At 38.3% G+C, this 14,163-nt stretch overlaps 2 protein-coding genes across 2 annotated transcripts; one reads left to right on the top strand and one right to left on the bottom strand.

The window, feature by feature from the left end:
• Positions 1-315: 315 nt before the first annotated feature.
• LOC148550892 (uncharacterized) lies at positions 316-4,555 on the top strand. The gene is made up of 3 exons (XM_088494658.1): positions 316-3,978; positions 4,075-4,142; positions 4,213-4,555. The coding sequence occupies exons 1-3, from the start codon at positions 316-318 to the stop codon at positions 4,553-4,555; spliced, it is 4,074 nt and encodes a 1,357-aa protein (XP_088350784.1).
• Positions 4,556-6,398: 1,843 nt separating this feature from the next.
• Positions 6,399-8,177, bottom strand: LOC148550891 (uncharacterized). The gene is made up of 3 exons (XM_088494657.1): positions 7,405-8,177; positions 6,936-7,362; positions 6,399-6,857 (listed from the first exon to the last, which is right to left on the bottom strand). The coding sequence occupies exons 1-3, from the start codon at positions 8,175-8,177 to the stop codon at positions 6,399-6,401; spliced, it is 1,659 nt and encodes a 552-aa protein (XP_088350783.1).
• Positions 8,178-14,163: the final 5,986 nt, after the last annotated feature.

Genomic DNA, 14,163 nt, shown 5'->3' with positions numbered 1-14,163 from the left:
TATAACAAGGTATGATCTTCTATTCTAAAGAAATAAGAAATTCTCAATACTAACTTAAGCTTCGGAGTGCCTTTGCAGGTATACTCCCCCCTTGTTTCTTGCTCAAAGCTCTACGCGATTCACTCTTGGAGAAAAGCTCGGCTTATCACGGTACTTGAGAAGTCGGCCCCGAAGGTAATAGCTCGGAACCAACTTCCAGAGACTAAGCTCTCCTTCTCCAGGTATCCATACAGGAACAATTGGCGCCCACCGTGGGGCCGAGAATATAAAACTCTCTTCCTATATTATCGGCCTCAAATTTCCCATCTTGAAGTCATGGCTGAACAACCTCCACCCTCGCCATCCGAATTGCTCCGGATGGTGACCGAGTTGCGACAAGTCGTGGCTGAAGAGAACCAAAGAATGGCAAATCAAATCGCCAACTTGAATAATGCTCGAACTGAAAACAATGATCGACAAGAACGGACAGAAGAAGCCGAGCAGCAGTCAGGGCCAACACATGTCTCAGACACTGCTCGGAACGAAGGGGAGCAGCCCGAACATAATGAAGATACTCAGAAAAACATCGGAGATGACGATCAGGAAACCTCCCCTGGACCATTCACGGCAGAAGTGATGAACTTCGTGCTACCCCGAAGGTTTACCCTGCCAACCACCTTAACTCCGTATGATGGGTTAGGTGATCCGAAGAAATACATCAAAAAGTTCACCTCCATAATGATAGTAAACGGTGCATCTGATAAAGTTTTATGTCGCTGTTTTCCATCTTATTTAGACGGCCCTGCACTTGATTGGTTTTGTTCTTTGCCTGCAGGTTCTATCTCTCGATTCCGAGACATATCAAAACCCTTTGAGGAACACTTTGCTGGATCCGCCATCTACCTCCACGATTCCGATTACCTGAACACAATCAAGCAAGGCCAACATGAAAGCCTCAAGGACTACATCACGCGCTTCACAAAGATAGCCATAAGCATACCTGACCTCCACCCCGAGGTAGAACTGCACGCCATCAAAAGTGGATTAAGACCAGGAAAGTTCCAAGAAACCATTGCTGTGGCCAAACCAAAAACTATGGCCGAATTCCGCGAAAAAGCTAGGGGACAGATTGACATTGAAGAACTTCGACAAGCTCGGAAAACAGAAAGGCCTCACCATAAGGACGACGACAAGCCACGGGACAGCAAGAAGAATTTCAAACCAATCCCACGATATGAGACCTACACCAAATTCAACACCAAGCGCGATGACATCATCAAGGAGATCTTGAATTCGAAGTTAATCAAGCCACCACGAAAAGCTGGCAATTACCCAGATTCAAAAGGCACAGATCGCTCGAAATACTGCTCTTTCCACCAGAAGCACGGACATAATACCGACGACTGCATCATCGCCAAAGACCTGCTAGAGCGATTAGCTCGGCAAGGTCATCTGGACAAATTCATCGGCGGACACATGCAGCGGCGACTATCTGCCCCAGGAGATCAGGGCTCGGCTGCACAACATAACCGAGATAGAGACCGACCAAACCATAACCATCCCGAATTACCATCACGCACAATTAACTGTATTTCCGGAGGTTTTGCAGGTGGAGGAGCCACAAGTTCGGCAAGGAAAAGATCTTACCGAGCTATCCTCTCCATTAACACCGACCAATCGCCACCTACATCTCCACAGATAACATTCCAAGCAGGCGATCATGACTATAGCATAACAAATCTGGATGATCCAGTCGTAATCTCCCTACAGCTCGGAGATCTCCTCATTAAAAAGGTGTTGCTCGACCCAGGCAGCAGCGCCGATGTCCTCTTTTACTCGACCTTTCAGAAAATGAAACTGAGCGATAATATCATCCGACCCTCCACTGGTGACTTAGTAGGATTCTCAGGTGAGCGAGTCCCGGTAATGGGATCTGTGTGGTTACAAACCACACTTGGTAAGTTCCCTTCATCAAAAACTTCGGACATTCAATACTTAGTTGTTGATTGCTTCAGTACCTATAATATTATACTTGGCCGACCTTTTTTAAATAAGTTCGGCGCTATAGTATCTACAATTCATCTCTGCGTTAAGTTCCCTTTGCAGGATAACACAATTGCAACCATTCATAGTGACGCCCGAGAGGCCAGGGAGTGCTACAACAATAGCCTCAAAAAACCTCATCATAACACAAAGGCCCAAATCCACAACATCGGCAACATTAACAACCAACACATGTTGGCAGACCTTGATCCTAGAGCAGGAACACTGGAAAGGCCAACCCCAACAGAAGACCTGGATAAAATCTACTTCACAGAAAACACGGATAAATTTACATACGTCGGATCAACATTATCTTCAGAAGAAAAATCTTCGTTCCAAGCATTCTTACAACAAAATGCCGACCTATTTGCATGGACCCCAGCCGATATGCCAGGCATCGATCCATCCATCATATCCCACAAGTTAGCATTAGATCCATCTATCCGACCTGTAGCACAGAAAAGGAGAAACCTCGGACACGACCGAAAGCAAGCTTCCCTAGAAGAAACCAAGAAGCTCATCAGCGCGGGCTTCATCCGAGAAATCAGATTCACAACATGGCTGGCGAACGTCGTCATGGTTAAAAAACATAACGGTAAATGGCGCATGTGCGTTGATTTCACAGATCTCAACAAAGCATGCCCCAAAGATTCCTACCCTTTACCATCTATTGATTGTTTAGTTGATAATGCCTCTGGTTTTGAGAAACTTAGCTTTATGGATGCATATTCTGGTTATAACCAGATCCAAATGCATCAATCCGATCAAAACAAGACAGCTTTTATTACTGAATATGGAAACTATTGTTATAAAGTCATGCCATTTGGCCTTAAGAATGCAGGTGCAACGTATCAACGTCTAATGGATAAAGTCTTCGCCAAACAAATCGGCAAGAACGTTGAGGTCTACGTTGACGATATGGTCGCCAAGACAAAGATCGGCAACAACCACCTTGACGACCTCACAGAAATCTTCGGGCAACTAAGACAATACAACATGCGGTTAAATCCTGAAAAGTGCGCATTCGGGGTTCAAAGTGGTAAATTCCTCGGCTTCATGCTCACTAGCCAAGGTATTGAGGCAAATCCTGAGAAATGCCGAGCAATTTTAGACATGACAAGCCCACAAACCATCAAAGAAGTCCAGCGGTTAACAGGGAGACTTGCTGCACTTTCTAGATTCTTGCCCTGCCTAGCTTCTAAATCATCATGTTTCTTCCAAACCTTAAAAACAAAAAGAGCTTTTCAATGGACTGATGAATGTGAACAAGCATTTACAACCTTAAAAGAGACTCTTTCAAAACCACCAATTTTACACACACCCCTACAAGGGGAGCCACTATTATTATATTTGTCTGTCACTAACTGGGCTATAAGCTCTGCTCTTGTTGCAGAAAGGGAACAGAAGCAGCTCCCAATCTATTTCACCAGCAAGACCTTACAGAACGCAGAGCTCCGTTACCCGACCATTGAAAAGCTAGCACTCGCACTTGTCTTCTCAGCCAGAAGACTCCGACCATACTTTCAGAGCCATAAAATCCATGTTAGGACAGATCAACCTTTACGACAAGTACTACAGAAACCTGAATTGGCTGGCCGACTAGTCAAATGGTCGGTGGAACTGTCAGAATTTGACATCAAATACGAAAGCCGAGCATCCATCAAATCACAGTTCTTGGCCGACTTCATTGCAGAGTTCTCAGTCCCAAAGATAACTGAAGATTACATTGAATGGTCTTTATACGTCGACGGATCCTCCAACCCACACGGGTGTGGCGCAGGTATTATACTTGACGATGACCACGGCAACGTCATCGAACATTCCCTCCACTTCTCATTTAAAGCAAGCAACAATCAAAGTGAGTATGAAGCACTAATTGCCGGCCTTACACTCGCTGCCGACCTTAACATCACCGAAATTAAGGTATACTGCGACTCCCTCCTTGTCGTCCAACAGGTAAACAAGCTATACCAAGTAAAAGATCCCTTGCTCTCTAAATACCTGGATGTCGTCCAAAATTTACTTTCAAAATTTAACAAATATGAAATACAGCACATACCAAGGGAGAGTAACGGCCGAGCTGACATTCTGTCCAAACTCGCCAGTACTCAACCAGACAGGTCATCATTTTATCAATCAACATTACTTAAACCGAGCATTGAAATAACCCATGTCTTAAGTGTGACACAGGAAGCAGACTGGAGATCTCCATACATACAATATCTCCAAACAGGGATCCTGCCAGGCGACGTCAGACACACTAGACAGTTTCGACGACAAGCTTCCTTTTTTACAATTTATAATAACTGCCTATATAAACGAGGATTCTCTCGTCCACTACTTAGATGTCTTTGCAGATCAGAAGCAGAGCTTGCGCTTGCGGAGGCACATGAAGGGGTCTGTGGAACACACCTCGGAGCCCGAAGTCTACATTCAAAAATCCTCAGAGCTGGATTGTACTGGCCGACTATCAGGCAAGATTGTCACACAAAAGTCAAAAATTGTGTCAATTGCCAAAAACACAGCCCGATAACACATCTCCCGGCCGAACTCTTACACTGCTCAGAGGTTAGCTGGCCATTCAACCAATGGGGAATTGATATCCTCGGACCTTTCCCCACAGCTGCAGGACAGGTAAAATTCCTTGTAGTAGCAATTGATTATTTTTCCAAATGGATAGAAGCACAACCTCTAGCCAAGATTACATCACAACAAATTCTTTCCTTTGTTTGGAAATGCATTATCTGTCGATTCGGCATTCCTCGGCACATTATCACTGATAATGGTCGCCAGTTTGCCGATCAAAAATTCACATCATTTTTACAGAACTTAAAAATCAAACAGCACTTCTCGTCAGTAGAACACCCACAAACAAACGGGCTAGCTGAAGCCGCAAATAAAGTCATATTACACGCGCTAAGGAAGAAACTGAACGATGCAAAGGGTCTATGGGCCGAGCTTATCGTACAATACAACAATTCACTCAACCACAAAGGAAACACCTTTCCGCTTGGTCTACGGCTCAGACGCAATGATACCTGTGGAGATCTCCCAATCCTCACTACGCACAGAATTGGCCGACCTAACTACACAAGACAAAGCTCGGCAAGCCGAACTTGATCTCATTGAAGATCTCCGATCATCTGCAGCAATCAAACATTTAGCGATGCAACAGCACATCGCCCGTAAATATAATCAAAGACTACAACCAAGATCTTTCCAAGTCCACGACCTAGTACTCAGAAAAACAGAACAAGCTAGGAAACCTACAGCACATGGCAAACTAGCAGCTAATTGGGAGGGCCCTTACAAAATCACAGAAGTAATCGGCAACGGAGCTTATCGACTACAAACATTAGAGGGTAATGATCTCCCTAACACTTGGAATGTATCTTCCTTAAAGTTATATTACAGCTAATACCAGGGACAGGCAAGTACTCTTTTTCCTACTACCAAGATTTCTCCCACAAGGGTTTTGCTTGGAGAGGTTTTAACGAGGCTAGCCTACCTGGGCCTTTAAATTCAAAGGTCTTACATTAATAAAATTCCCTTTTCCAGTCAACATTATTACTTTTTCAAAATTTCTCAAAAATCAAAAGACCGATCATAATTATATCCGACAAACATCCGATCCAATCTCGGATTCCGACCATTATATCAGATAAATATCCGATCCAATCTCGGATTCCGATCATTAAATCAAACAAATATCCGATCCAAACTCGGATTCAGACTATTATATCAGATAAACATCCGACTCAATCTCGGATTCCGATCATTATATTAGACAAATATCCGATCCAAACTCGGATTCAGACTATTATATCAGATAAATATCCGATTCAATCTCGGATTCCGATCATTATATCAGACAAATATCCGAACCAAACTCGGATTCAGATTGCTACATCAGATATATATCCGATCCAATCTCGGGTTCAGATCATTATTTCAGATAAATGACCGATCTTACTCGGATTCCGATCTTTTCGGTCACCAAAAAAATCAATCCAAGTTGAATCCAAACCTAACTCAATCAGATAAATGTCCGAATTAAACTCAACGAATCCTATGATTCAAATATCACCACATACCCGACCAATTTCTGTCATTAACACAAATATTCTCATACTTACAAATCGGCTTCCAAACTAGCCAAACTACCACATTTCGATTAAATTTCATGGTATTTCACCATCTCAAAATGGCACCATTACAAACCAGATATAAACCCAAATATCAGCATCATATTATAGTCATAGCATGCAGAAACAATAACTAAACAGAAATTTCCAAGTTTGTTCCTCAAACACAGTAGCAAAACATAAGTTAACAAGTTCAAAAAGCCATACTCATGGTCAAAATATGTCTACAAACTACACATTTTCATCTCCTTGCTCAGCAGCACCATCATCTTCAACCATAGCACCATCCTGCACTATTTTGCCTGGATCCATTGCCGAAACATCCACCTCCGGAGCCAGAAATTTAACCTGAAGAACAGCCCTCTCAAACCCTTCAAGGAAAGAATCAAGAATTTCTCCCTGCTTATTTTTCTCCACTTCCTTCAACCGAGCAGTAACCTCAATCATACGAGTACTCATAGCAGATAAGTCAGCTTCTTTCTTCTTTAAATCCTCAACATCTTTGGCATAACTCTCCTTCACTTCTTTCAAATGCTTCTCCACATCACATAACTTCACCTCCAGCTCAGAAACTTTAGCAACCTTTATAGCCAACTCTTCCTTCAAACTCGGATCCTCCTTTTTCTCAACAAACTTCCGATGAATTTTCTCACGACTCCGCCCTAAACTCGCCAACCGAAGACCCACAACCTGAAAATCAGCCATTATCACAATTTTCCATAAAACCAAAACAAAATTCAAACACTATAGCTCAAGAACATAAAATACCTGCATATACTGGTCAATCGCCACATCCCCCACCTCTTCCGCCAAAATAACATCGGACGGGGTCTGACACACCTCATCAGCAGTAACCATGAAGGGATAATCTTTTCCCCAGAGAGAAGACCCCTCACTCCGCTCCACAAAATCATGTAACCTTCTCTGATTATCATAAAAACTATGAACCTCTTCCACCGGAACATCATCTTTCTCATCATCAGAAACGTCTGACAAATCCACCACACCGCCCTTCCTTTTCCTAGCAATAACCTTTCTCCTCCCCGGCTTTGGTTGATCAACCTCACTCACACCTACAACTTTCTCAACTTTTGACGTTGAGCCCTCCTTATCCAAGTTTTTACTTCTCACACGAGACCTCAGCTCCGCCGCAGACACACCAGGATATTTTCCACCTGAAAACAAATAAAAACAACTTCTCACCAATGCATTTCAAAGACCGAATACAAAATTAAACCAAACAAGCTCACCTAAGTAATCCACAACAGCCTGTTTATTTTCCTCCCACTTCAACAACTCAAATACCGAGATCAATTCCTTCCTATCAATAGCTTCAATAAGATATTCAATAATACACTCATCCCTAGGCTTGATAAGCTCCGGGCCGAGTATATTATTTGGCTCAGAACACCACCAAATCGGAAATTTCTCTCCCAAATGCTCGTCCACATAAAAAGGAAAATCCCCCTCAACACTCCTTACCTTCAAATACATTTCCTTAAATTCCTTAAACGATGACTTATACAGCTTAAATATAGCAAACCTCGGCGAACTATTCAAGTTCACCCACCCACCTTTCCACACACCCTTCGCTTGAAAAAGCGAGAAAAATAACTCTACAGATGGCTTTTCTTCCAAAAAATCCATCAAAACCTCAAATGCACGAAGAAAGGCCCACCCATTAGGATGTAATTGAGAAGGAGCACAGTTCATCTGCTTCAAAACCTGACATTCAAAATTACTAAATGGAAGCTTAACCTTCAACTCTTCAAGCACACAACTATACATAAAAAAGTATTCAAAACCCTCACCCCTATGAAAAACCCTATCACTTTCAGAACAGGGCAGCAGCTCCAGTTGAATTCCAGAACCAAACCTAACAACTTTACTTTTATCCACCTCATCTACAACTTCCTGATCCAAGAACAATGACACACGATTCCTAACATCTTCATTAACCCAATCATATGACCAATCTATCCTCTCTTTTTTCTCCTTCTCAAAACCCATCAAATGGCAACCAAACAGAAATAGAAGAAGAAGAAACGAAACTCAATGAAGAAGCAAATAACAAAAGTTTTTTCACATACCTCTTTTACTCATTCTCTTCTTTGAAAAAACTCCAACAGCCAACCTTATCTCACTAACCCAAGAAATGAAGACACTGCACTAAGTGGATTTCCAGTAACAGTTTCCAAGGAGTTACAATAACCCCTTCAGTAACAAAGTCCACTCAGTCACCTCAACCGCCCAAAGAGTAGCCTAGGAAACGACAGCACACTTAATGCCATCATTACTTCTCTCTCTACATTTAAAAAACTGTTCCCTATTTATTTATTTTTTATTTTTTAACCATTTTTTAATAAAACAACTTGAGCTGGGGGCTCCAGGTCCAGCACATTCGCCGACAAATACACAACCGCCGACTTATGCTTCATTTAAAGCTCAACCTGCTTCATTAAAACATACTCTCAGGCTAAGCTTGGGGGCTATGATCGGGACCACTACAAAGTCGGTATTATAAACCATAACTCGGCAATTTACGTTATTATTCGGCGTTACAGTCACTGGTCGGCAATCAATGTCATTTATTGGAAAGTAACGTTACAAATCAGCTCAACGGACTACTTCACAAAATGAAACGTCTAAACTAACATTCACCCTTATTATTGCTCTTGAATACGGGCAATAAAGCAGGAACGTAACCAACTTATACACTATCATCTATAAAAAGGTATGATCTTCTATTCTAAAGAAATAAGAAATTCTCAATACTAACTTAAGCTTCGGAGTGCCTTTGCAGGTATACTCCCCCCTTGTTTCTTGCTCAAAGCTCTACGCGATTCACTCTTGGAGAAAAGCTCGGCTTATCACGGTACTTGAGAAGTCGGCCCCGAAGGTAATAGCTCGGAACCAACTTCCAGAGACTAAGCTCTCCTTCTCCAGGTATCCATACAGGAACAGGATCAATAGTTTTAAATCGTTTTTCTTCCGTTCTTCAAACGGCATAAACTTCACGAACCCAATTTTCATTTAAAATAAGTTGGAATCAATTTGGGGTTCCGGAAGCCAAGTTATAGCCTGCCGAAATTCAGCCCAAAACCAAAGTTCTACAAACCTCATAAAACTCATTTCATTCAAAATCTCAATTTCTATTCATTATTATACCTACAATTCTCAATATAACAAATCCTTCTTTATCATCAAAACAACCGCCATAACAATCTATTCCTTGAATCAACAATAATACACATTCATTTCCTAAAATCCATCAAATAAAACCAACCAAAAACTATAGTTTACAAATCCTAGACCTATAACACAATATAGCCTTCCTTATCATCCCAACAACCACCATCATAAACATACCTCAAGTCCATACTTCTCGAAATCATCAATTAATCAACCAGCACCAAGCCAAACATGTTTTCTCACAAGATACTAACAATAAATATATACACATGTATTCCAACCTATCCTACGGTCATCTAGCCTAAGTTTTCACAAAATATTATATATTAAATGCAAGAAACCTAAACAATACTTTAGCCGATTCCCACGTAGCGACCAAAGCAATTCACCTAACACAAACACAACCCCAAAACTCAATCAAAATACTAATGCCCAGCCTCCACCAAAATTCCAACGTCCACAATTTCAAGTTCCAATTATTTATTTACAAACTAATGCATATTCATAACACATATATATCCAATTTCAAAACATAAATTTAGTAATTATAATAACTCGTATACAATCCGCTCCATTCTTATCTGCAGATAATAAAAAATTGAATCATAATCCGTTCTCGTGGATACCCTATTCGGCATCCACCCTTAAAACAAGCTCTCACTAAAAATGATAAATCAATAAAATTTATAACATATTATATATATATATATATATATATATATTAATTAATTAATTAAAACAAAATCATTTAAAACCAAAATAAGATTTAACCTTAGTTAAGATGCGTGGTAATGAGTTTGGATTTAATCTAATTTTTTAATTATTTTTATTTGAAAAGGAAATTTTGAATTTAAAAATATAAAAAAATAAAAAATAAACAATTAATTTTTGTTAAACAATTAATTTGAAAATAAACAATTAAAAATAAATAACTAATTTAAAAAATAAACAATTAATTAAATTTTCTTTTTTAAAAAGTAATGTATTGCTATTAAAACGGTAGTTTCTGTTATGAATAAGTGTAAAGTCCCTCTTGCTATAAATTCAATAAAATCTAGTTTGTGTGACTCATGTTGCGAAGTTAAAATGCATGATCTTCCTTTTAATTTTATAGCACCTTTGAAAATTATTTATTCTGATTTGTGGGGTCTTATCATGGCCGGCGAGGTTCTCCCACGCGCAGAGAGCGCGAGTAGAAGGCTCGCGTACTGTTTCCCGTGGTCCATATCGAAATCAACCACGCAAAACCTCTTCAGCTCCGTTTTATTCTCAAATGCAGCTTCGAGGATTGCGAAGTTGGCTGCCATGAACCTACCATAAAACAGAGCAAATTTTCAAACATCAACTGAGTTGACTCGGCATGTTCGTTGCTGAACAACTCGGCCACGGAAGGAGGATTTTCCAGCAGGTTTACCGTCGATTTGAGCGCCGAAACCTTGCAATCCATCAACCTTTGATCCGAAACCATGAAAACTTGACTCAACCCAGGATCTCAATGGCAGAATTCTGTTTACTTTCGGTTGTTATTAGTATTCTAATTATTATTATTATTATTATTATTTTAATATTTACTTTTTGTGTTGTGAACTGTTGTTTGATACATTATTTATGTTTTATTTGCATTTAAATTAAATTTATTGAAAAATAATTAACAAATATTTTATAGTATGCTCTATATCTTTTTCAGATTTTTTTTTCTTTTATCTTAGCTTTTCCAGAACTTATGCATGTGAGAAGGTAGAAGATGAAGTAGTTGTAGAGGATATGGTGATGTTATTGGATAGTGGGTAGTAATTGAGTTTAGACTTTTGTTTGGGTGGACTGTGAGTATGACCCATGTGACAAAATTTTAAAAAAAAAATCATTCAGCAATTTGTTTAAAAAAAATCGGTCATTATAGAATTGGTCCAACCAAACCATGTTGAGATCGGTCTGCAAATACATTTAATTTTAAATCAAAGGCTCAAAGCTGATATTTCTAAAAATTCAATACAGATGCAATCTCAGCCATTCATTTGGAATATTTTTACATAATCTATATCAAGATTCAGATACTTTCTCCACCAAAAACATTCCCTTGTTGGTATCGTACTATCATGGCTTTAACTATTACGTACATTTCATTTGTTGATGCTTTCACCAGATTCACTTCAGCTTTGTTATTACATTCAAAAAGTCAAGCTTTTTTTCAATTTCAAACAAACATTGAGACACATACAGGTTTAAAGATCAAATCACTTCAAAGTGATCATGGCAGAGAGTACCTCTCTTATTCTTTTACTCAATATCTTGCTAGTCACAACATTACTCATCGATTATCTTGCCTTTACACCATCAGCGAAATGGCAGCATCTTGAAGTATAAGGTTCACCTTGTTACAAAGAGAAATCATCAGATTGAGGGAGTGGATTATGACCAAGTGTTTGCACTTCTTAAACATATTACCATCAAAGTTCTTATTACTTTAGCAATGACTTATAAGTGGTAAATTTGTCAATTTGACTTCAATAATACTTTAATTCGGGTACATCTATTTAGGTTTGTCAACTTCAAAAATCTTTTTATGGTTTAAAACACTAGCTACCTTTAATTTTGTGAAAACTAAATCTGATCATTGCTTGTTTATGAAACATGATGACAATCTAAAATTATATATTCTAGTATATGTAGATGATATTTTAATTACATAAACCGATCCAAATCTCACTTTTCATAGTCGCACAAAGCATTTTGAGCTTGGTCTCGATTTTATTCATGAAAGGGTTACCCAACATACAAAAGTTGAATGTGGTGCATATAGTTTTGATGACCAAATTGCTGATATATTCACCAAGACTTTGTCAATAATCAACTTTAAGAATTCAAGATCAAAGATCAAGAAGAATTCGTTGCTGCTGTAGCTAGTAGTTTGTAACATATTAACAGCTTTGCATTTCTATATATAATATTTGGTATAGTTACGACAAAGATAAGCTTACATCACTACAACACTATATATAATCTCATATATGAATTTCAATTTTGTTTCAATTCACAAATGTAATCACTCTTCAATTATTCATCTTATACTTTTGAATCTCTTCATAATATTTCTCTTATTTTTGAGTTTGCATAAATTTTATATATGTGTTTTTTTCTTTTCATTTGTTTTTTAATATGATACTGTAACGACAATTTTAAAAATATAAATATAAATAAGTTATAATTTATTTTATAAATTTTACTCCTTATTTTTAGAAATTATTTTATTAAAAGTAATTAAATTAATTTATAACTATTTGAATTGAATTAAATTCATATTCTTATATATTTTTGTTATGATAAAATATTTTATATAATTAAAACTATAATTTTAGTAATTTATAGATAATGCAAATTATATATACTTTTTAATTTGAGTAATTGATATTTTTAATTTTAAAAAAAAATAATAGAGTTTAGTTAATAATATTATTATCGAGCTCGATATCTGCCGATATGAGTAAATATCGTGTTAAGTTAAGAAATTAACTAAATTAATTAATGATGACAAACATTATTTTTTTGGACAATTATCTAATTAATGTTAATTATTTGTGATTAAGTGTTGCAGGCTAAAATTCATTGTTGCAGCAGCCCAATACAAATCAAGCTGAATCTTATTCTAGTGGGCCACAAAAACAATAGAAGCCCAAAGGTGATGAATAGAAAGCAAACGGGCTGAACTTGAAAAGAACCAACCTAAGCCCGATTTGATATCACTCAAGCAAATCTCTCCAAATTGCTTTCACCAAAAGCAACGTCCACTTCTTTCCTCTTCGGTCAGAACTTAGAAAAAAGAGAGAGAAAGCTTAGTTCCTAAGCTGTTCACCAAAGAAGCAAGAAAGAGAAAGTTAAGTAAAAAGGTTGAAATCTAATCACCCACATCAAACTGTACCAAGAGAAGTCAAAAGCTAAAGGTGATTTATTTCCTTCTACATGCATCTTATTTTCTCCTCTTCGTCTTCAACTCTCTGCCAATCCAATTTGGGATACATGGGAAAGATGACCTCTGATCAACTCTGCTGCAAATCTATGGTCAAATTTGTGACTTGGGGACCATGTAGTGTTTCAATGGCTAAGATCTGGGTTTACCATTGAAAATATTTGCTTCTGCTGTCCTGTGGCTTTTGGCCAACAAAGAAGGTCAAAACCAAAGCTTCTAAATTGGAGATTAACTAGAATAAGTGATATAGTGAGTTGGTGAAGCACACAGTTCGAGGGTTGACCTTGGAGAGAGCAACTCATCAACATGCAAGGAGATACAAAAGAAGATTTCTCATCATTCTTAAGCGAAGGAGAGAGAACCAGTTTTTGAAGTTTATATTCTGAGAAGAGTTCTCTGTGGAAGTTCATCAACTTGGACAGTATTTCCTAATCAAAGGAGCATTCCACCAGAATGAAGAACTAAATCAGAGGCATGCAAATCTGGTTCATCACATAGCAAAGAGGCTGTTGAAGCATCAATCTCCTTCATGTTTTACATATTGTAATTTTATTTTTCAATGTATATCTTTCTGTAATTTTTTTATGTAAAAGGCAGAATGAGAGAGCTCAAGTAAAAGCTTAAGAGTGAAAAGAGGCACAGAGAAATACTTGAGTGAAAAGCCTAGAGTGATTTCAGATTTCTTTAGGTTGATTCTGTGTCGTGTATCTTGTACCAGTGAGGTATCCCTTTCTTAGTTGGGTTAGCACTAAGAGTGAAAAGTTAAGTATTAGCATAACCAAATCAAGTTAGGTTAGAACTTGAGTGTGAAAGGATTGTGTCAATCCTGTGGAATTGATG

This window comes from Arachis ipaensis, chromosome B7, assembly GCF_059453495.1.
Source record: "Arachis ipaensis isolate K30076 ecotype BB chromosome B7, ASM5945349v1, whole genome shotgun sequence".
Classification (NCBI taxonomy): Eukaryota; Viridiplantae; Streptophyta; class Magnoliopsida; order Fabales; family Fabaceae; genus Arachis; species Arachis ipaensis.
This window is presented reverse-complemented; position numbering and strand designations above follow the sequence as displayed.